The sequence below is a fragment of the Podarcis filfolensis genome (assembly GCF_964270895.1).
Source record: "Podarcis filfolensis genome assembly, chromosome: 1".
NCBI classification, from domain to species: Eukaryota; Metazoa; Chordata; class Lepidosauria; order Squamata; family Lacertidae; genus Podarcis; species Podarcis filfolensis.
Genome location: NC_139604.1, coordinates 19,285,140 through 19,306,836, shown reverse-complemented (window position 1 = coordinate 19,306,836; position 21,697 = coordinate 19,285,140). Strand labels below are relative to the sequence as shown.

General features: G+C 43.3%; 1 protein-coding gene across 1 annotated transcript in view; it reads right to left on the bottom strand.

The window, feature by feature from the left end:
* The window catches only part of MYO3B (myosin IIIB), a 299,815-nt gene that overhangs the window by 139,697 nt on the left and 138,421 nt on the right, over positions 1 to 21,697 (bottom strand). Inside the window, exons 16-23 of the mRNA XM_083626396.1 lie at positions 21,193 to 21,291; positions 17,199 to 17,313; positions 16,791 to 16,917; positions 16,307 to 16,517; positions 15,272 to 15,419; positions 13,618 to 13,771; positions 7,567 to 7,655; positions 6,793 to 6,922 (exon numbers count right to left, since the gene is read on the bottom strand). Of these exons, the coding sequence (XP_083482522.1) occupies positions 6,793 to 6,922; positions 7,567 to 7,655; positions 13,618 to 13,771; positions 15,272 to 15,419; positions 16,307 to 16,517; positions 16,791 to 16,917; positions 17,199 to 17,313; positions 21,193 to 21,291 (1,073 nt within the window). The remainder of the gene's footprint in view (positions 1 to 6,792; positions 6,923 to 7,566; positions 7,656 to 13,617; positions 13,772 to 15,271; positions 15,420 to 16,306; positions 16,518 to 16,790; positions 16,918 to 17,198; positions 17,314 to 21,192; positions 21,292 to 21,697) is intronic.

The window sequence follows — 21,697 nt, the reverse complement described above, 5'->3', positions numbered from 1 at the left end:
TAACTGTTAAATGTGCAGGAGTTCTGTCCTCTTTTTTCATCAGGCCGTCCTATGCTCTGCCTGTAAGCTTCCTGTGGAAACAGAATGCAGGGCTAACTAGACCTTTTCCCTCATGCATTAAAAACCGTAAAGGACCCCTGGGTGGTTAAATCCAGTCAAAGGTGACTATGGGGTTGTGGTGCTCATCTTGCTTTCAGGCCAATGGAGCCGGTGTTTGTACACAGACAGGTTTCGGGGTCATGTGGCCAGCAATGGAACACCGTGACGGAAACCAGAGCGCACGGAAACGCCATTTACCTTCCTGCCGCAGCAGTACCTATTTATCTACTTGCACTGGTGTGCTTTCGAACTGCTAGATTGGCAGGAGCTGGGGCAGAGCAACGGGAACTCACTCTGTCGCTGGGATTCAAACTGCTGACCTTCTGATTGGCAAGGCCAAGAGGCTCAGTGGTTTAGACCACAGCGCCACCCACATCCCTTCCTCGTGCATTAGAACTCTTTTCACACACTGATGAATTAACACACAGTTCAGTTCTAATTTGTGCTGCACAGTGCTATGTTTTCAGCTGTGAAACATCTTATCCGTTTCCCCTGGGAACCAAGTTCAGACCTAGAGTGATTACTGTTGCTTTCTTTCTTTCCTGCTCATCTGCTACATTTATCTGGTCATGATAAATGCAAGCACCTGGGGTGCTTCTGGTGTATCAAGCTAAAAATATCCCTGCTTCAGACTGGGGACAGATCCACACAGTACAACTAAAGGACTTTCAATGCACATTTCTTTCCCCAAAGAATCTCAGGAACTGTAGTATCCTCCTGATAGAGCCATACTTCTCCAGGCCCTCAGCAAACTACAGTTCCCAAGATTCTCTGGGAGAAGCTTTAAATAAATGTGCATCCTAGCCCAGAAAGGATCTCCAAATCTAAATGTAATTTTCCAGTGTGGAAATCCCAGGAGAGGTAGCTCTGCGGCATTTCACTCTGTTTTACTCACCTGCATATCCTTAGAGCTTAGGAGCACTAAATGATGCAACCAACCCAAAAGCAGGCTGATTGCTTCTTGTTCACGAGGAACTACGTGTTGCAATTTTTTTGGCAACATTTGAAACACCATCTTCTCCCTTACGTTTCAAAACAATAAATAAATGAACAATGGGCTCCTAGAACTAATATGTTTAATGTTATTGTAGAAGTTGTCACATTAGAATCTTACATTCACAGAGCGAGTTTGCCTTTTTAATTTTGTTTACTGCTGCTTCAGTTCTGCTATTGTAAGACTGCAGTCCTGTAAACACTAACCTTGGAGCAAGTCTCGCTGAATTGAGTGGGTAAACGTGCACTGTAAATAATATACTCACAAACAAACAAAATGTTTTCTGTGATGATGTCAACATGGTAGGGAATACTTAAAAACCCCCAGCACCTATCCAGAACAATATTTAGAAAATATATTTTGTTAGAGACCATCCTTTTCAAAGTAATTCTTTGCTCTGTGATAGCACCACCTAGTGGTACATTCTCACACAGAATGGAGTTACTGGGTCCCTATCAGCTTAGAAAATGCAAAAATCCGCCCCCATGTATTTAACCAGTGGTATAATGAGGCCCCTTTTCTATTTTCAAAACTGTCTATGCTGCACAGCAACAAAAAATGGTGCAATAAACTGAATCGCATCATCAGTTTTTATTATCTACTTATGTATGAAATCTCCATCCCCCAGGGTTGCCCAACTATTAGATAGAGTTAGGTGGCTATCTCAGGCGGCTGATTTGGGGTGTCATGAAAGGGACAGCAAATTGTTGTTGTTGTATATTTAATGGCAGGAAAGTGAGGAGAGAGGAGCTGGGAGAGCAGGGGAGTCCCTGGTCGCAGCAGTTCAGGGAGGTACGGAGTGGGAGGTGGGGCAGGCTGGGTATGGGGCACATGGTGCAGGCAGTTAGTGACTGCGCCGCGTGCCAGCTCCTCCTCCAACATGGGGAATTTCGGCTGTCCTATTAGCCAGCCCTCGGGACAGTGGCTGCTGTTGCTGAATGCCAGGTCTCATCCAGTGGACTGGGTTAAGGCCAAGAGACTTAAGATCAGTTCAGATGAGACTACAAGGGACTGTTAGTAGTTGGTTCCCTAGACTGGATAGGTAGGATGCTGTCTGCTCTTTATGGGATCACACTCCCTCTGAAGGAGTGGGTTCTCATTCTGGGGCTACTCCTGGATCCATTGCTGTCGCTTGAGGTTCAGGTGGCCTTGGTGGCTTCCGTCAGCTTCGGCTGGTCCTTATCTGGACAAGGATAGCCTAATTTTTGTTGTCTATGCTTTGGTATCCTCTAGGTTAGATTCCTGCAATGCATTAAACCCAGGGCTGCCTCTGGAGATGGTTCGGAAACTTCCACCAGTGCAGAATTCGTTGGCCAGGTTGCTCACTGGGGAAAGAAGGTTTGAGCATATAACACCAATCCTGGCCCAACTGCACTGGCTGCCAATTCTTTTCTGGGCCCAATTCAAAGAGCTGGTTTTGATCTATAAATCCTTACACAGCTCAGGGCTGCAATACCTCAAAGACTGCCTCTCCCCATGTGAACCGACCCCGATCCTGCAATTATTACCTGAGGCCCTTTCTTTGTGTGCCTCCTCTGTGAGAGGTCTGGAGGGTAGCAACATGAGAATGGGTCTTTTAGGTGGTGGCTCCCTGATTGTGGATTGCTCTCTTCAGGGAGGCTCACCTGGTGCCATTGTATCTTTATGTGCCAGGCAAAAACATTCCTCTTCAGTGTGGTGTAGTGGTTAAGAGCGGTAGACTCATAATCTGGTGAACAGGGTTCGCTTCCCCGCTCCTCCACACGCAGCTGCTGGGTGACCTTGGGCTAGTCACACTTCTTTGAAGTCTCTCAGCCCCACTCACCTCACAGAGTGTTTGTTGTGGGGGAGGAAGGGAAAGGAGAATGTTAGCCGCTTTGAGACTCCTTGTGCCCTGGGGAGGCCACCTTGGTGCGACTAACACAGTGGTTTGGCTTCACCCCTGGAGGTGCACTCCATTGTCTCTCAAGACAGACAGATGCCAGCAGCAACCAACATGCACCATGTGAGCTTTGAAGCAACCAGAACTTCCATCCAGACTGCAAATGGCAGAGGAAACTGAATATTCCCCACTGCCCTTGGCTCAAGATTGGCACAACCTTCACCATATCTATTTTATTTTATTTCATAAAATTTATATACTGCTTGATTGTAAAAAACAAAACCTCAAAGCAGTTTACAGTCTACAAAACCATGCAAGCTGTAGCATTCAAAAATTTCACAGACCTTTTAGTGCATGCTGATAATTTCAGTTGGGCATACATATAAGCCTCTGGCAAAGCTTACGACAGTAAAGGAAACCCATGTCTCTCACACATACCCCTTTGCAGGGGCAGGCATTATTATGTGGGAAGCTGTCGGCCCCTCAATTTGAGGTGAAGGGGACAAATCCATCTACAGTGGTACCTCGGGTTACATACGCTTCAGGTTATAGACACTTCAGGTTACAGACTCCGCTAACCCAGAAATAGTACCTCAGGTTAAGAACTTTGCTTCAGGGTGAGAACAGAAATTGTGTGGCGGCAGTGGGAGGCCCCATTAGCTAAAGTGGTGCTTCAGGTTAAGAACAGTTTCAGGTTAAGAATGGACCTCCAGAACGAATTAAGTTCTTAACCCAAGGTACCACTGTACAAAATTTCTCCAGCAGGTTATTTCTCAGTCCCTTGCTGCATTCTCCATTATGTACCTGAGTTAATTATTTCAGACAAGTGTTCGCAAACTCATTGGCTATGCAATTCACTGAAGAAAGCATGCTAATCAGCTATTAAAAAATGAAATAGGTTTGCAGCCCTATGAAAGTATTCGTGGTAGTCTGACAAGAGGGTCAGGCTCTAGCAACACAAATTAGAAAATCAACAGTCTGACATTAAGAAGGAAGTAGATTTATTGCAGAAAGGCATGATAACAAGCACAATACATTTCAAGCTATATCTAAGCTCTTCATCTGGGGAAAAATCTCAATCCAAAGAAACAAGCAAGACACAACTGGCTCAGTTATATTTCACATACATCAGAGCTCTTGGGGGAAAAAACATCCTCTCTTGCTTCAATTACATTACATGTACTTCATAGCTCTGAAACATCTCAGTCGTCTCAGTTATATTATGTGTAGTTCAGAGTTCTGAAGTGTGTGTAATGTTACAGGAACTGTTGAGACTTGTTTGCTTTCTTCGATTCATTCCCCTGCCCTAGAAACTTTCTACAATAAATCTGCTTTGCGCACAGGAATTGACGGTCGATTTTCTGCTTTGCACCACAAATACTTCAAGCCCTTTGGGTTAACTACACAGTTAAGAAAAATCTGGCAATACTTTGAAGATTTCTGTAAGCCCTGCATTGCTACAGCAGCAGCAGCCCTCAAATTCTATGGAAGAATTGGTATAACAAAGAGGCACCTGTTCTATCCAAACTGATATCCCCCAGCTTTCCTTGGCATCAACTGTTCTCAATGGGATTTCAGAAATGTGAAGGCTCCAACTGTGACAATGAAGATTGCCTTGAGAAATCTAGGGATGCATTCAGATGATGCTCTCCTCTACCTTCTCCCAACACGTAGCAGGAAAGTGAAAATGTGTCTTCCTGCTTCACCTGTGAACCTGTCTTAATTCTGGCAGCTCCAGATGCCCACGCACTGGCATAATGTCTGAACATGGAGTGCATGTGTGAAATCCAGGATGTGTAGGCTCAAATCACGTGATAGATAACAAGCAATTAGAGCTCACCTGTACTGGCATTCTACTCTCTCTCTATTAAGAATAAGACACCTGGCTTGCAAGTAGTACATGTGAAAAGGATCTAGGGGTCTTAGTAGACCACAAGGTGAACATGTGTCAACAGTGTGATGCAGCAGCAAAAAGAAATCCTAATGCTATTCTAGGCTGCAACAACAGAAGTATCAAGTGGATCATGGGAAGTAATAGTCCGACTCTATTCTGCCCTGGTCAGACCACATCTGGAGTACTGTGTCCAGTTCTGGGCACCACAATTTAAGAAGTGTATTGATAAGCTGAAATGTGTGCAGAGGAGGGAGACCAAAATGATCAAGGGTCTGGAAACCAAGCCTTGTGAGGAACAGTTGAGGCAGTTTGGTATATTTAGCCTGGAAAAGAGGAGACTGAGAGGAGATACGATAGCCATCTTCAAATAGCTCAAGGGCTGTCAACACGGAAGAGGGAGCAAGCTTGTTTTCTCCTGCTCTGGAGTGTAAGACGCAAACCAATGGATTCAAGTTGCAAGAAAGGAGATTCCGACTCAACATCAGGAAGAACTTTCTGACAGTAAGAGCTGTTCGACAGTGCGATGGACTCCTTTTGGAGGTGTGGACTCTCCTTCTTGGAGTTTTTTAAGCAGCAGTTGAATAATCATCTGCCATAGATGCTTTAGTTGAGATTCCTGCATTGCAGGGGGCTGGACTAGATGGCCATTAGGGTCCCTTCCAGCTCTACAATTCTATGATTCTATATTGCCATGAAAGCTACACCTGTTGAAAATATGTTTTCTGCACAACTATTAAAGGCACAAGAGCTCTCCTTTTGCATCCAGCCACCCTGGCACATTGTGCATTGTCCCTGCAGAGAACATTGATGTCTAGCATGTTTGAAGAGGAACAGGCATAATCTCACGCCCCAAACATGTGCAGGAGGAGAACATGGAGGAAAATAAACTCTAAAACAGGCCTGGGAAGACACTAGTATGCTATTTTCTTCAGCTTGTTTCAAAATATCTTGTGACATCTTCTAAACAGTGATCCTGAGATTGTCTATTAAACAACAAACACGTGAGATACCTTTCTCTCAAAATCACAATTTCCTAGTAGGGCTTGCCTCCATTACACTTCTCTAATCACAAGTGATTTACTTGGTCTTTTCAACTCATTAAAACAATGTCATGTTAGACCTAGGAGCCATCATGTATTTTTACAAGTACCATATATCATTTCTATTATGCCACAGATAGGCTTTTGCTGTGAAATGAACTATTTTTCTTCCATGCAGTGGTTAGTGACAGACTCTGTTTGCTTCCAAAAGTGAGCATATGTACAGGTTATCTTTATGTGGTGTGTGTTACAGAATCGTGCTGTCTAATCCACAGAGAGGAGAATTTCCTTTTTTTCTTTTTGGCACACTCACAAGGAAGGGCTTCCCATTCACTTTCATGTCCGAAAGAGCTCCATGGATGCATCAGGAACACACATGCCGAACCTTTTCCTAACACAGAAGTGAACTGACAAATTATTATTCACAGGGGATCTCTGCATGCGCGTTGAAAGCAGAAATCCACCCTGCAGTTCAACATGGTAATGGACCTGAAATGGACCTCTGAACTTAAAAATGGAAAGCGTAACGCTGGTGGTCAACAAAAGAGGTTTAAAGACTCTCTCAAGGCAAATCTAAAAAAAAATAGTATAAGCACCGACAACTGGGAACCACTGGCCTGCCAGCGCTCCAGTTGAAGAACAGCTTTTACCAAAGGTGTCATGGGCTTTGAAGACGCTCAAACTCAGGACGCAAGGGAGAAACGTGCTAAGAGGAAGGCACGCTTGGCAAACCCTCACCGTGATCAACTCCTGCCCGGAAACCAATGTCCCCTCTGTGGAAGGACGTGTGGATCCAGAATTGGCCTCCACAGTCACTTACGGACTCACTGATAAAACCGTGTTTATGGAAGACAATCTTACTCAGCTTCGAGTGATCGCCAGAGAAGAAGAAGATAAGGAGTACCTGTTTTGGTTAAAGGACTTGAAAAGAGCTGCTGGAGAAGTCTGTTCTCTGAAGTCCTCAGGACCACCACTATGTCAGCAGGAAGAGTGTCTCTGTTCTTTTCAAGAAAGCCATAAGCATCGTACTGCACCTATACCATATTGGAGATTAAAAGCAAAACCGGTCATTATAAAATTCTGCTATGTATTTAAAAGCTATAGTTATTTATTGTTTTATTTAAGGAATTTCTCACCTGCCCATCACAAGGTCCCATATAATCTTGAAATCCATTTGAAACAGGCATCCCCCAACTTGGCCCTCCAGATATTTTGGGACTACAACTCCCATCATCCCTAGCTAACAGAACCAGTGGTCATGGATGCTGGGAATTGTAGTCCCAAAACAGCTGGAGGGCCAAGTTTGGGGATGCCTGATTTAAAACAAACCAAGGAACGTACATAAAACAATAGAGGTGGCCCCACAAAAGCCACACAAATATCCAATGTCAAAAGCTAGTGTGTGTGTGTTCAGGTAGGTCAATAGCCAGCTGTAGGCTCAAAATGGATGCATTTCTTGCATGCATCCAAGAAAATGGATATTTCTTGCCCCAGACCAGTAGAGGTTAGAACATCCTCAAACACTGCTATCATGGTGTTTTGTTTCTTAAAAAAAAGAGTTTCTAGATTTGTGAAATACGAACACATTTAAAACGTTAAAGAGAATCCGAAAGCACTTTAAGAGAAACTGGATCATATACTGCATTTGGACTTGTGTCAAGTTATATATAGCGCCTACCTTTCCAGCGTAGTGTTGAATGCCAAAACACAGCTCCACTCGCTTGGGTCTCCAGAAGTACTTGCATCGTAAATTATCTTCAAATTTATCTAATCGTTTAAAGAAGAGGAAACATAATTACTAGTCCATTCTCTGAACCACAGATGGGCCTTGGCAATTATGTGTGGATGCTTCCTGCCCACATATCAAAACTATGTTGTTTTTCTTTGCAGTAATGGTGGCAGCCCACACTGCTTTCCTTGACATCTCTCACGACTCTTTTGTTCTTTCTTTCTGTTTGCTTTGAAAAGGAATTATCCTAGTGAACTAACAGGTAAGTCACTTTCCCCTCGCATTTCTGTCACCCTCCTACCATTCCCAGCTATTTATGGAAAGCGCAGAGATTGCCCATATCCATCTTATTTTGCCTTACATTTTCTTTACAAAGCAAAGCTACAACGTTTAGGATATATCTCTAGAACTACTCACAGCCCTACTACAAGCCACAAGTATAAGATTCTGGAAATTCAGAGAGTCAGTAGTCAGTGATGCCTGAAGGGAGATGTGCTGGTCCCGGGGGCTAACTGAGAGGCGAGGTCCGAGTCCAGTCCGAGGTCGAGGGTGCAGTATGGAGGCAGTCCATCAAAGCTGAAGCGGGGTCCAAGGCAGGGAGTCGGGTGAGGTCAGGAGCTCCGGCAGAAAAGCAGGACAGGGTGCAGGCAGGAACAGGCTACCCACAATGTTGCTCCCACAACTTGGGACTGGGGCTGGCCGGCTTTTATCTGCCCCAAGGCATAGGGCGGTCCCAGTCCACAGGTGACTCGCCTCTCCTGGCCTGGAGGCGAGCACTCCTCCTGCGGGAACTTAGTTCCCTCACCTCTCTGCCCTGAGCCTCTGCAGCTCAGGAGAGGCTGGAGGGTTACCGGACCCAGAGGCAACCTCAGCTTCCCATGACGGGGCTGAGAGTGGAGCACCTCCAGGCAATGGGTCCTCCATCACCTCAGGAGCCAGAGCAGGAGCCAGAGCAGACTCAGCACAGGTGAGGACCCTTCAGGCTCAGGCCCCAGCCCCGGCTCAGCTGGTACTGGAGGCGGGGAATCCTGTGCAGGCTGGGATTCCTCAGGTTCAGCCTCTGAATCTGATTCCCAGGCCATCACAGGAGAAGGTGTGTTGTCCTTGGGTTGGGTTGTGTGTTTTTTGCCAAAGTCCCTTGTCAAGCTTGAGCAAGGCCTGTAAAACAAGGTTGTCAACATTTGTGGTGGTGCTGGTGGGGGTGCTGACACATCATAGGGCCTGTGGGTTCAGGAGCAAACCCCAGACTGGATCGGGGTGGGGGAAAGCCAAGGGAAAGAGCACTGGTGTTGATGCTACAGGATTAAGTCCCTGCATAAGAAAGCAGGGTCCAGCACAAAAACCAAATGTTCAGGGTAAAGAAATAAAACTGGTGTGGCCCTTTGTTCTTCTAGACCTGACAGGTCCTTCTCCCCCCACTCTTGGTCAACTAGTTAACATATTATAAAAACTGTGAAACTTTACAGTATTTTTCAAGCTCTAGGGGCAATTCCAACATCTTTAATGTCACTGTTTTTCCCTAAAAAGAGTCCTGAATTTTTAAGCCTTACAGTCGTACCTGGAATCCCAAACGCCTTGGTACTCGGACATTTTGGCTCCCGAACGCCTCAAACCTGAGAGCGAGTGTTTCGGTTTGTAAATTTTCTTTGGAACCCCAATGTCCGACGGGGCTTCCATGGCCTCTGATTGGCTGCAGGAGCTTCCTGCAGCCAATCAGAAGCTGCAATTTGGTTTCTGAACTTTTTGGAAGTTGAATGGACTTCTGGAACAGATTCTGTTTGACTTCCAAGGTACGACTGTATTAGGTTTTCAACTGATCAATATATAATCATAACAGGAGCTGGAGTCCAACACTATCTAGGCAATACCACCTTGGCTCTCCCTGCTATGTTGCAGTCACTACAGAAGTCCTGGCAGGTTGGTCAGTATTTAAATTATAAATTTTTTATTCATATTTGCACATATATCCAGAAAAAACATAAACAAAAAATCTACCGGATCTAAGTTTATATTATGAAGCGGCGTGTTTATTGTGGCTGAAGGATTGGATAAGATTGGAAAATAGGGACATCTTGGACTTGGAAGGTTTCGATAACAGGTACGGGTGGCACTCGTACCTGTGGTACGAAAAGGTGAAAGTTCATAGAGGCTTTCTAAATCATATTTTTAGGGGACCACTATTCCAAGTGTGGGAAAGAAATAAAAATATATTGGAAAGGAAGACACCTTGGTGGATTTCACCAATAGAGGTGTTAACTATAAAAAAAATAAACATGGAAGGGAAGAATGCCACCTATGAAGAACTAACTTGGAAGACAGATAAAGGGATTAAACTTAGACCATATGAAGAGATCAAAAATTTATTTACAGGGTGGTTGCAATACCACCAAGTAAATGATCTGCTAAAAGAAGACAAAAAGAAAGTAGGATTTGAAGATAAAAAATCTAAATTTAATGTAGAAGTTATAGAAGGTAAGAACAAAACACTGTCAAGGATGTATGATATTTTGCTGGAGTGGTATACAAAAGATGAGGAGGTGAAGGAGGCTATGACTAAGTGGGCGATAGATATTGGATATAACATCGACTTTGAGAGGTGGTTGGAACTATGGAACAAGAATATGAGATTTACGGCATGCACGGCACTAAAGGAAAACCTGTGGAAAATGATCTACAGGTGGTATCATACACCAGTGAAATTAGCGAAGATTTATAAGTTGAAGGATAAAAGATGCTGGAAATGTAGAGAGGTAGAAGGTGACCTCTACCATATGTGGTGGTCGTGTTGCAAAGTGAGAGGCTTTTGGGAATTGGTTTATAATGAACTTAAAAAAATCTTGAAATATACATTTCCCAAAAAGCCAGAAGCTTTTTTGTTAGGAATGGTCGGTAAAGAAATTAAAAAAGAAGACAAGACCTTGTTTCTATATGCTACGACAGCTGCAAGAATTATGTTAGCACAAAATTGGAAATTAGAAGTAATACCTAACATAAGTGATTGGCAGGTTAAAATGATAAATTATGCTGAGCTCGACAGAATATCAGGAAGAGTAAGGGACCAAGACGAACAGAAATTTCATGATAATTGGAAGAAATATTTAATGTATATGGAATCTAAATCTCAGGTGACACTGGCGGGGTTGAAATAACTCTAACAGCGGGAAAGGCCTATGTAAAAGAGTTAAAAAGTACGCAACTATATAATTTATTCGATACTTACCAAAGGAGTGGAGGGAAGTCCAAGGCTCAGTTGAGACTAGTTCAGTTATGTATTTTATTTATGATTTGTGAAGTGGATATAATTTGTATAAGGTATGTGGTGGCAGGTTGGTCAGTATTATCATCCCCATTGTACTGATGGTGGCAGTGGTGGGATTAAGGCAGAGAAGAAGAATGGCTTCTCTAAGGCCCAGTTCATTGAATACATGCCAGAGATTAAAATAAAAATGCAAATAATTGTTTCACAATTCTGTCCTTTTAACACCTATGCTGCTGTAGTTGCATTAAGGTTGGCAAGACAGTTTATGGAAGGGGAGAGGCCTTTAAAGCTTAGAATGGCCAGATGTTTCACAAACTTAATCATAATCATAATCATAATCATAATTTATTATTTATACCCCGCCCATCTGGCTGAGTCTCCCCAGCCATTCTGGGCGGCTCCCAATCAAATGTTAAAAACAGTACAGCATTAAATATTAAAAACTTCCCTAAACAGGGCTGCCTTCAGATGTCTTTTAAAGATAGGATAACTGCTTATTTCATTCACATCTGAAGGGAGGGTGTTCCACAGGGTGGGTGCCACTACCGAGAAGGCCCTCTGTCTGGTTCCCTTTAACCTCACTTCTCGCAATGAGGGAACTGCCAGAAGGCCCTCGGCGCTGGATCTCAGTGTCTGGGCTGAACAAACTTGGCCTTTGAAGCTTAGAATGGCCAGATGTTTCACAAAGATCAAACTTTCTTAATTCTGCCAGCTTTATTGAATAATTTTGCCATGTCATGTGCAACTGCATTAATTTTTTTCACCTGACATTTATTTCATATTTGATATACAGTTAGGTTTAGGACAACAGTTGATTGACACAGGGTAAGGTCAAAAGAAGTCAGCTTAAACATTAGCAGAAATAGCACCAGTGTCTATTTTCCTGCTATCATCACTGGAGCAGGAAGTCTAAGTAGAAAACAGAATTTGTTGTCCCAATATTAGCAGATGTCTAGGGTGGGTTGTGCAAATTTCCCAGTGTTTGACCAGCTGGCATAAATTGAGTAGCAACAAATAGTTTTCGTTTAATTAGTAGGGAGCCAGCCAAAGCCAACAGAGTAAACAAGTAGCCAAAAATAATATTAATAAATCTCTGTGCTGCTCTCACGAGTCCATTCCTTAATCACGCAACCATTTTTGATCCAGAGGAGTCACTGCAAAGTGATCCACTTTTCACATTGCGAAGTAGTTTCAGAGCTACTCTCAAATAAGCTCTGTATATTCAATTTTCGTGGAAAATGCTGATTTTCTAACATTTTTTTTCTGGATGCGGCAAACAGCAGTTGGGCCCTCAAGGAGATGCTTTCACGTGACCATGTCGTTTTCGGCAATGGCGACATGAATCACCCCATGCTTTTTCTTTAACTCATTATTTCCAACGCAGTGGTCTGGTCAGAGATAACCATTCACATCCAGAGATGCTGTTGCACAAGCAGAATGAACTTCCATCGGTGGGGTAAGGTAAAGGTAAAGGGACCCCTGACCTTTAGGTCCAGTCGTGGCCGACTCTGGGGTTGCAGCGCTCATCTCGCTTTATTGGCCGAGGGAGCCGGCGTACAGCTTTCGGGTCATGTGGCCAGCATGACTAAGCCACTTCTGGCGAACCAGAGCAGCGCACGGAAACACCGTTTACCTTCCCCACTGGAGCGGTACCCATTTATCTACTTGCACTTTGACGTGCTTTTCGAACTGCTAGGTTGGCAGGAGCAGGGACCGAGCAACGGGAACTCACCCTGTCACGGGGATTCGAACTGCCGACCTTCTGATCGGCAAGTCCTAGGCTCTGTGGTTTAACCCACTGCGCTATCTGCGTCCGCTGCCTTTTTGTGATTCTCTTTTCCTGCTATAGTCAGGGAAGGGATATCATTTTTATTTGTTCCTATACTTTTTTTACAGATTGCTGTTTAAAAATTTGTGTAAATGTTTTGAGAGCTGCAGCATGAAAAGAAGTAAACTGGTACAAGCGTGCAAGTCCCCTAACCCCCAGGAATAGGTTTTCAGGAGGGAAAGGGAAGCGAGAAGATGGAAAGTTCTGTTGTATCAGAAGAGTTCTGCTCCAAAAGATATATACACAAATAAAGCTGTACTCAATGGATGAAAGGATATATGATGTCTGACATGATTGAGAATCGTAGAGCCAGAGACGGAGAACTTTAAAGCGTTAAAATCGAGATGTGGAAAATATTGAAACAACAAGGAGAGGCAGGATTGAGATTTGGAGATATGCTTCAAGGTCCAGACTATGGGAAGTCCTGAAAAATTAATAATTATAATTTGGATGATAATTTGGGCTTTTTTATTTTAGTTTTTTATTTTAATTGGATTATGATTTGATATGTTAATTGAATGTTTTTTTTTACTGGAAAATTAATAAAAACGATTTAACAGAAGAAGAGTTCTGCTCCATTCATGGGACAGAAGCTAGGATCCAAGCCAATGACACCAGAAACGCCTATGGGTCTTCAAGGTGAGCTAATATTAACAGTGCTCATAGTAGATAACAGACCCCTATCAATTAAAACCAAAACCGTAAATCAGTGATCTGTATGGAGAAAATTCCAATTGGCAAAGCTCATGAAGAGCACATGGGGACTTAATAGGTTGACCAAAGCAACAGAAATTTAATACACGGTCATGAGTTAAAGCAATATGAAAATATCTATGGCCTTCTTTCTCTCTCCCCCCCCCCCCCCCGCAAGTATATATAAAATCACAGTTGAGGATTGCTGGACATGGCGTACCGACTAAAGTAAGGTCTGTTGCCTGGGGAAATCGGCTTTCTTCATCAAGCAGAGAAAGTAGCCCCATTGGTTTCTGGAGGAACGTGTCTAGGAGTGGCCTGTTGTCTTCATAGTCAACCATAGGAGCATCAATTCCTTCATTCTGATATTCCATCTAAAGGAAGATTTATGAAAGTCAGCAAATTTAAATGTCACCGGTAACAGCTGTCTCTTCTTGCCCAGTGTGATTTATTTACCAAGGTGACAACAGAGCGAGGCAAACCAGTGCAACACACATTTTATCAGATGTTTAAATGAAGGTAGGTAAAGGTAAAGGGACCCCTGACTATTAGGTCCAGTCGCGGATGACTCTGGGGTTGTGGCGCTCATCTCGCTTTATTGGCCGAGGGAGCCGGCATACAGCTTCCGGGTCATGTGGCCAGCATGACTAAGCCACTTCTGGCGAACCAGAGCAGCACACGGAAACACCGTTTACCTTCCCGCTGGAGCGGTACCTATTTATCTACTTGCACTTTGACGTGCTTTCAAACTGCTAGGTTGGCAGGAGCAGGGACTGTCGCGGGGATTCGAACCGCTGACCTTCTGATCGGCAAGTCCTAGGCTCTGTGGTTTAACCCACAGTGCCACCCGCATCCTTGCAGACATTTTTCCCCCTTGGTTAATTTCCATATAATTAAAGCTTATACAACATTCATATTGTTGAAATATTGCAGAGATCAGTCGTGCTTGTGTTGTGCCCAGCAACGGCATTCTGTTTTCACAAACACTACATGTGAAACCAGCTGCAAGGTGCCAAGCCCAAATCGTTGGGGTCCAAGTTGTAGGATAAGCAGCTGTATATAACCAGTGTTCTGAAGATTAATGAATGAATGAAGGGGTTGAAACCATAGAGTAGGCTTAGCTAGGTCAGCTTGGGAGGAAGGGTTATCAGACCTTTGTTCTTCCCATTCTACCACGTGAACCTAACCAGTAAGGAGGTCTATGAAGAATGCTCCAAACTCAGGCCGCGTGGCTTAAGCAAGCTATCTTTCTGCTTCTTATACAAATAATTTAGAAACATTTACCACTTTGGAACCTGAGTTTTCCTGCCTGTGTTTTTTATTACTGCTGCATGGAAAAGCACATGAATCTGACCTTCAAAGAGTTTGTAAGTAAATGATTTTTAACTTCCAAACGTGTGGTCTCTTTCTATGCTAAGGGAAGAGGGGAACTCGGGAAGCAACTTAAACAGGGATGATTTAAAGGTCCAACAGCCTATATTTCCACACTTTACTTTGCTGAATATTATTTTGTGATTTTAAATCTCTGCTGGGGTTCTGTCACCAAAGAGTACCGTACTTGCCCCAAACCTGGATCCAGACATGCAGGGAATTCTCCTGTTATTATACATCATCTTTTTTATCTTTAACCAAATAAAAATACCAACACAAATTTCATTAGTCACCTTATTGCTTTTCTCTTAAGTTTATATGGGAAGCCCCCCAAGCAATATTTATCTCTCAAGATATACCCAATATCACTCTAACCATATATAAAGGAGGAGGTGAATTTGGAAGTTCCAGTCATCTCCTACAGTTCACTCCACTCACAAGACCCCAGTTTAGCCTAGAGACATTGATACAGAGCTAGCCAACGGCAATTAAGTAAACCTTGCCTGCTCAAGTGCAAAGATGTGCTGATTGAAATAAAACTGGATCTGCTCGTTTGCAATGTTTATGCACAGCTGTTCGAAAGAGTTCCTTGTGAAGTTCTCAAATCCAAAAATATCCAGTATACCAACATTCATTCCGCTTTCAGCATTGCTGTGTAGAAAAATATACAAAGTCCATAACTGAAACACCATTGGAAACCAGTTTTATAAATGCAAATTCAGCCCTAGTATCTGTTTTATATTTTATTTTAATTGTGTTCAATTTATTGCTTTGAAAACTATTGAAAGGTATGACACTAAATAAAATAATTATGTAAAAAGTTGTGCAAGACTCTCAGCATTGAAAAGATATAGGAAGAATGCCTTGGCAGAAATGCAAATCGCATTTTGCACTCCCTGAAAGTGCAAAACTATAGTTATTCACTGCACACAAAGTCCTTGCATTCAAGCCTGTGTGAACTGGTCCACTAGATTATATAATTAAATGTTTCCATATACCCATAAAATAATTGTACAGCACAATTCCTTATTTATCAATAGCTCACTAAATGCCATTTTATTATTTTGGGGATCTTAATGCAATTGGCATAATCCACTTACCTTGCAGTCCACCCCACAGCTAAGCTTTGTATATGAGCTGCTAAATCAGCTTAGGTAGGTTTTAGCGACAGTTTTAAGTGGGAGCACATCATGTTAAACGTTTTGTACGCTATAGCCTTATCATTAAAAGGACTTCAGTAGCTTTTCACCATAAAACAGACCAACTTTAAAAACATCGCTTTGTGATGTATTTTCAAAGAGCTGATGGGATTTTAACCCCACACTGATCCCCATTGACCTACTTTGTTAAATCCTAGCCAACTCTTCGAAAACACTGGAGTTAACGTCCTGGAAACCAAAATGCAGAATCACAGCACGGAGGCCATTCAGAGGCATTATCTAAAACAAACAGTAAATTCCTCCCGTAAAATAGAAAGAAATATATAGACACAGAAGACTCCACCAGCACGCATGCTGCTTGTTGATGTGTGGACTTGCCATATATTTTTATCAGGCTGCAGCAGGGTATTAATGCGATTTACGATCCAGCTGAAGAGTCGGCCATAAAGTGCCTTTGACATGGCATCCCGCACATCGGCTGCTTTGTCTACAGTGTTTGTCCGGATAATAGTCTCGCCTCGTGTCACAACGCAGTGAGAGGTGAGAGCTTCCTGGAGTTCCTCTGAGCCAATACTCAACAGGGCAGCGGCTGAAAGAGGACACACAGACATGTCGGGATGAGATGGGAGCTGTTGGCCGTGGCAGACATCTTGTGTGAAACGGGTCTTTTCTTATGCATATTCTACTACTGCAGGGCTGGCTAACCTGTGGGTGTTGTTGGACTCCATTTCCCATCAGCCCCAGCCAGCACGGCTAACTGTCAGGAATGCTGGGAGTCGTAGTCCGACAACACCTAGAAGGCCACAGGTTCCCCATCCCTGCCCTACAAGTCCTCTGAAGTACAATTCCTGCAAATATTTACCATTATCTAAGGCTTCGGCATTGGGCACTTCGCTTTTATCCGTTTGATGTTGTGAGGAAATGGCGGCAAATTCAATATTTCCTGTATTTAAGATCCCAGCCAGAATTCGGTACACTGAGTGCACTTCCTGCAAACAAGAGGAAGAGCAAGAACTCTTCAGAAGTCAGAACTCTAAGCGTCAGCCGACTTCAGACTCAACACTTCAAAGCCCACCCACACTCTGCAGACGGAGGATGTACCCAGTGGCGTAGTGTGGGAGGGCCAGAGGGGCAGTGGCCCCGGGTGCAAAATTCTGATAGGGGTGCAACCAGGCACCCTGACAGGCTCCCTCAGCATGGATGAATTCCTGCCGCCTTCTGGAGCAAGACAAGTATCTTTGCGGCAGCAGATTGAAAAGTCACTACTTACCTCATCTGTAAACCCTATGATCCTGAAGCAATGCTGAATTGCGTCAAACTGTGTCCCATAGGATTCTTTACTAATAATGTCATGCATCACCCTTCCTGTGTCATTATCAATATACCTAAATAAAAAAGAGATAAGATTCATTCCTCATTCCTGAAAAGGAAGGTGTTGATGCTGGAGGCTGTCTAGAAGTCAAACCCAACAGGTACAGAAGTCCTTCTTGGGAACTCTACATTTGTAAGATCATTGGAAATTTGCAGTAAATAAAACACTCTGCACGCACTCTCAGATTCATCCTTTGGAGAGCTGAACCACAAAATTGAAAAGGGGTTTGGGAGCTGAGCCTTGTGCTCAGATTAAGCCTTGATGAAAGCTTGATTTCAATTAAATTGAACTCAGGAGGTTGTACCCAATGGTATTGGCTTGAGGTACCTCAAGATACCTGGAGATGCTGGAATTGAACATAGGACCTTCTGCATGCAGAATAGGCTTATCCACTGATCTACAGCCCTTCCCAAAAGGCTGATAGACACACACTTGAAGCAGCAAGCGTCTTGGTGGTTTTCACTGAAAGCAAGGCTACAAACAGCAAGCTGGGGGACAGGCAAAACCTGCTTTCCTCTCCTTTCCTCACAAAACTAGATCTAAAAGTTTTAGCCACTAATTGTTGAAAACTGCTTTCTTACTCCCATATATGTGAATGACTCTTTCACTACGGTGAAGAGAAAAGCTCTGCATCTGGGGTGAAATGAAAACCTATCTTCCTCTTCTGACACTGCGTAGCCTCACGGGGATTCAACATAACCCCATGTGCAAACAGAGAGAGAGAGAGAGAGAGAGAGAGAGAGAGAGAGAGAGAGAGAGAGAGATTATCTCCTCTCTGCCTATCCTATAATGTTCAGCAAACTGGCCACTGTAGTTGTCCAAAGAGTTGCCATGATGCTGTTATTTTGAAATGGGTATTTCTAGACAATAAAACCAGACAAGTTCATAAAGTTAATGTAGAAAACAACAACACACACTTGAAAGTTGACACAATGGAATACGTAAATGCAACTCTGTCCTTATAGGCCAATTACCCAAGTAATAATAATGTACAGATTTAAAAACAATTCATTTGGGTTTATTTGCATAATGTTAACACGTACCATTAACTCTGCAACCAACTATTTTGGAAAACAAAGCAGATGCAATTCAAGAGAGTGAAAAAAAAGCTCTTAGTTTTATTTTTGATTCACATAGTTAAAAGGGTGGGGAATCAATTTAGCCCAGCAGCCCAAATCTCGACCTCTTCTACCTGCCATGAGCAAACTTGACAGGTGGGGAGGACTAGCCACTTGTCAATCATCTGGGGTCACGGCGATTTCAGGTGACTGACATCAATCACATTTCAAAGGAGGACATTGAAGCACAACCTCATTTGAAGATGCTCTCCAAGTATTAGGCAAAGTGGATCCCTTCAGGCGACTATCAGCTGATGGTCATTTAGGAGGAGAAGTCTCTTCAGCTGGGAGAATATTCTTAAAATTGTGGAATTGGAAAGGACCCCATCTAGTCTAACCCCCGGCCTAACATGACACTCAAACCCACAATTCTGAGATTTAATCTCTTGCTCTACCGACTGAGTTAACATAATACTGCACAAGGGAATCCATCAAAAACGGACCACCGAGTGGATTTCAACCCCCATTACAGCATGGACTCTTGTTGCGAAAGCCATTTAGTTCTCTAGAACTTTTTAAAAACATGCGCACATTATGCACAAAGGCATACAACATATATTCATGATACAGGTAAAGGTAAAGATAAAGGTAAATGTAAAGGGACCCCTCACCATTAGGTCCAGTCATGGCCGACTCGGGGGTTGCGCACTCATCTCACTCTATAGGCCAAGGGAGCTGGCTTCCGGGTCATGTGGCCTGTATGACTAAGCCGCTTCTGGTGAACCAGAGCAGTGCACAGAAACACCATTTAGCTTCCCGCTGGAGCGGTACCTATTTATCTACTTGCACTTTGACATGCTTTCGAACTGCTAGGTTGGCAGGAGCAGGGACTGAGCAACGGGAGCTCACCCTGTCGCGGGGATTCGAACCGCTGACCTTCTGATCAGCAAGTCCTAGGCTCTGTGGTTTAACCCACAGCACCACCCGCGTCCCTACATGATACAGGTACCTCTTCCTTTTTATAGTTTCTGAGGCAGTCAATATACCCTAAGACTGCAATCCTAATTATGTCCACTTACAAGTAAATCCCACTGAATTCAGTGAGGCTTACTCCCAGGTATGTGGGATTAGGATTGAAGTCATGGGTACAGATTCAGCTAATGAGTCCTGCTAGCAGAAACCTGCACAAGGACTTCCCCTAGTGCAATGGGGCTTTTCTTCCTCTCCTCCCCTGCACCTCTTCAAATTGGCTCGGGGATGGATGGACCCCGGAACAGTGCATGTGGGAGGGAAGAAGTGGGGGGTTATCTTGCAAGGTAAAATGCTTACACACTGACAGAACAATTATTAAAGTGCTACAATGGATCCTTCCCTTAATCTGCTTCCTATTGTGAATTTTAAAAACCAATGAAATGCATTTCTCAATACAATTATTTTCAAATGGAAATAATTTGCATCTTTGCTACTTGTGGATCTGATCTTCAGTTAAAGTCCTAGCTCCATTTTCAAACTGAGGAGAACCATCCGGATTTGACTGCTCACTTTTGTCCACCCTAAAACCTTGTTTTAAAAGTAACATGAAATTCAAAATTCTCCTCCCTGCTGAAATTGTATTGACTTTTAATTAAACTGTCCCATGAGATGGGATGCAAAGTTAAAACTGAACTTTGAAATCAAGGAGGCGAGAGTGGCTGCATTCCTAACCCCACTTACTTGAGAGTAATAATAATAATATAATAATAATATATTCACATGTCATCCATCTGACTGGGTTGCCACAACCACTCCGCGCAGCTTCCAACAAATTATAAAACCACTGTAGAACATCAAACATCAAAAACTTCCCTGAATTTAAGGGACCTACTTCTGAGTAGACATGGTTAGGTTTGCAGCCATAGAGGACTTCGTGATGGGGCCATGAGCTACTTCATTAACAAGGGAAGAAAAGCTGATCTGTTGGTGGATGAGATTAAAGCTATGATTTTCCCAGTAGTGATGTATGGAAGTGAGAGCTGGACCATAAAGAAGGCTGATCGCTGAAGAATTGATGCTTTTGAATTATGGTGCTGGAGGAGACTCTTGAGAGTCCCATGGACTGTAAGAAGATCAAACCTAGCCGTTCTTAAGGAAATCAGCCCTGAGTGCTCACTGGAAGGACAGATCCTGAAGCTGAGGCTCCAATACTTTGGCCACCTCATAAGAAGAGAAGACTCCCTGGAAAAGACCCTGATGTTGGGAAATATGGAGGGCACAAGGAGAAGGGGACCACAAAGGACGAGATGGTTGGACAGTGTTCTCAAAGCTACCAGCATGAGTTTGACCAAACTGCGGGCGGCAGTGGAAGACAGGAGTGCCTGGCGTGCTCTGGTCCATGGGGTCACGAAGAGTCAGACACGACTAAACAACAATAACTGTGTACTAAAGCTAAAAACTAAAGTTTAAAAAAGTATATGGAAAACAAGCTTGTGCAAAATAGGCCAACTGCAGTTCAACAGAAAATAACAAAGTGAACTGAGGCATGTTTGTACATCATGGTTTACAGGTCTATGCCTGGCTCTTGGGCAGAACTGCAAAGCCCCACCCTTACCTGTCCTGTACCTCATATATTCCCCATGATGTCAGGTGTAGAGGAGGTGGGCATGGCTTGGCCAAAATAGCATCCCAGGTCAAATTCCCATCTTATCTATCCGCTTTTACACATGAGAGGCTGACAAAGGTTCCTTAAGGGTTGGGGAAGGGTTAATGGATATTCTAACTCAAGCATGAAGCTGGAAGCAACAGCTAATCAATAGCTAATTACATCTGGCATTAAAATCAAATTAGTAATGGGTTACCTGGGAGGCTTTTTCTCAGGCAGCTTATATTCAAAGAGTTTTTTCTGGTGATAAAGGCCAGCATATATATAATAAAATATGTGGAAGTTTTTCTCCCCTCTGTTAAAGAAAAAAAACGTTACTTTGATGGCTTATATAGTAACATATTAAATATGTCATACCTCTATACTCAACACTTTTATTACACATGCAAACTTATGTATATTACATATACCTACATACATTGTGCATATGCCTATTCTAACAACCACACTGTTTCTCTTGGGAGAGAATAGGAGGACACCCATGAAAAGTTCTTCTCATGTTGCTATTCTCTGCACCTCCCTCAGATGAGGAACATGGACTCTGATGCAGACTGGGCTGGTTTATGTAGAAAGAGGTGGCCCTTGAGGTATCGGGGTCCTGAGTAGCATAATGTGTTATAGGCCGAAACCAGAACTTTTAATTCAGTCTGGAAACTAATAAGTAGCTTATTAGTTTTAACACTTAGTTTTACCGCTTACCC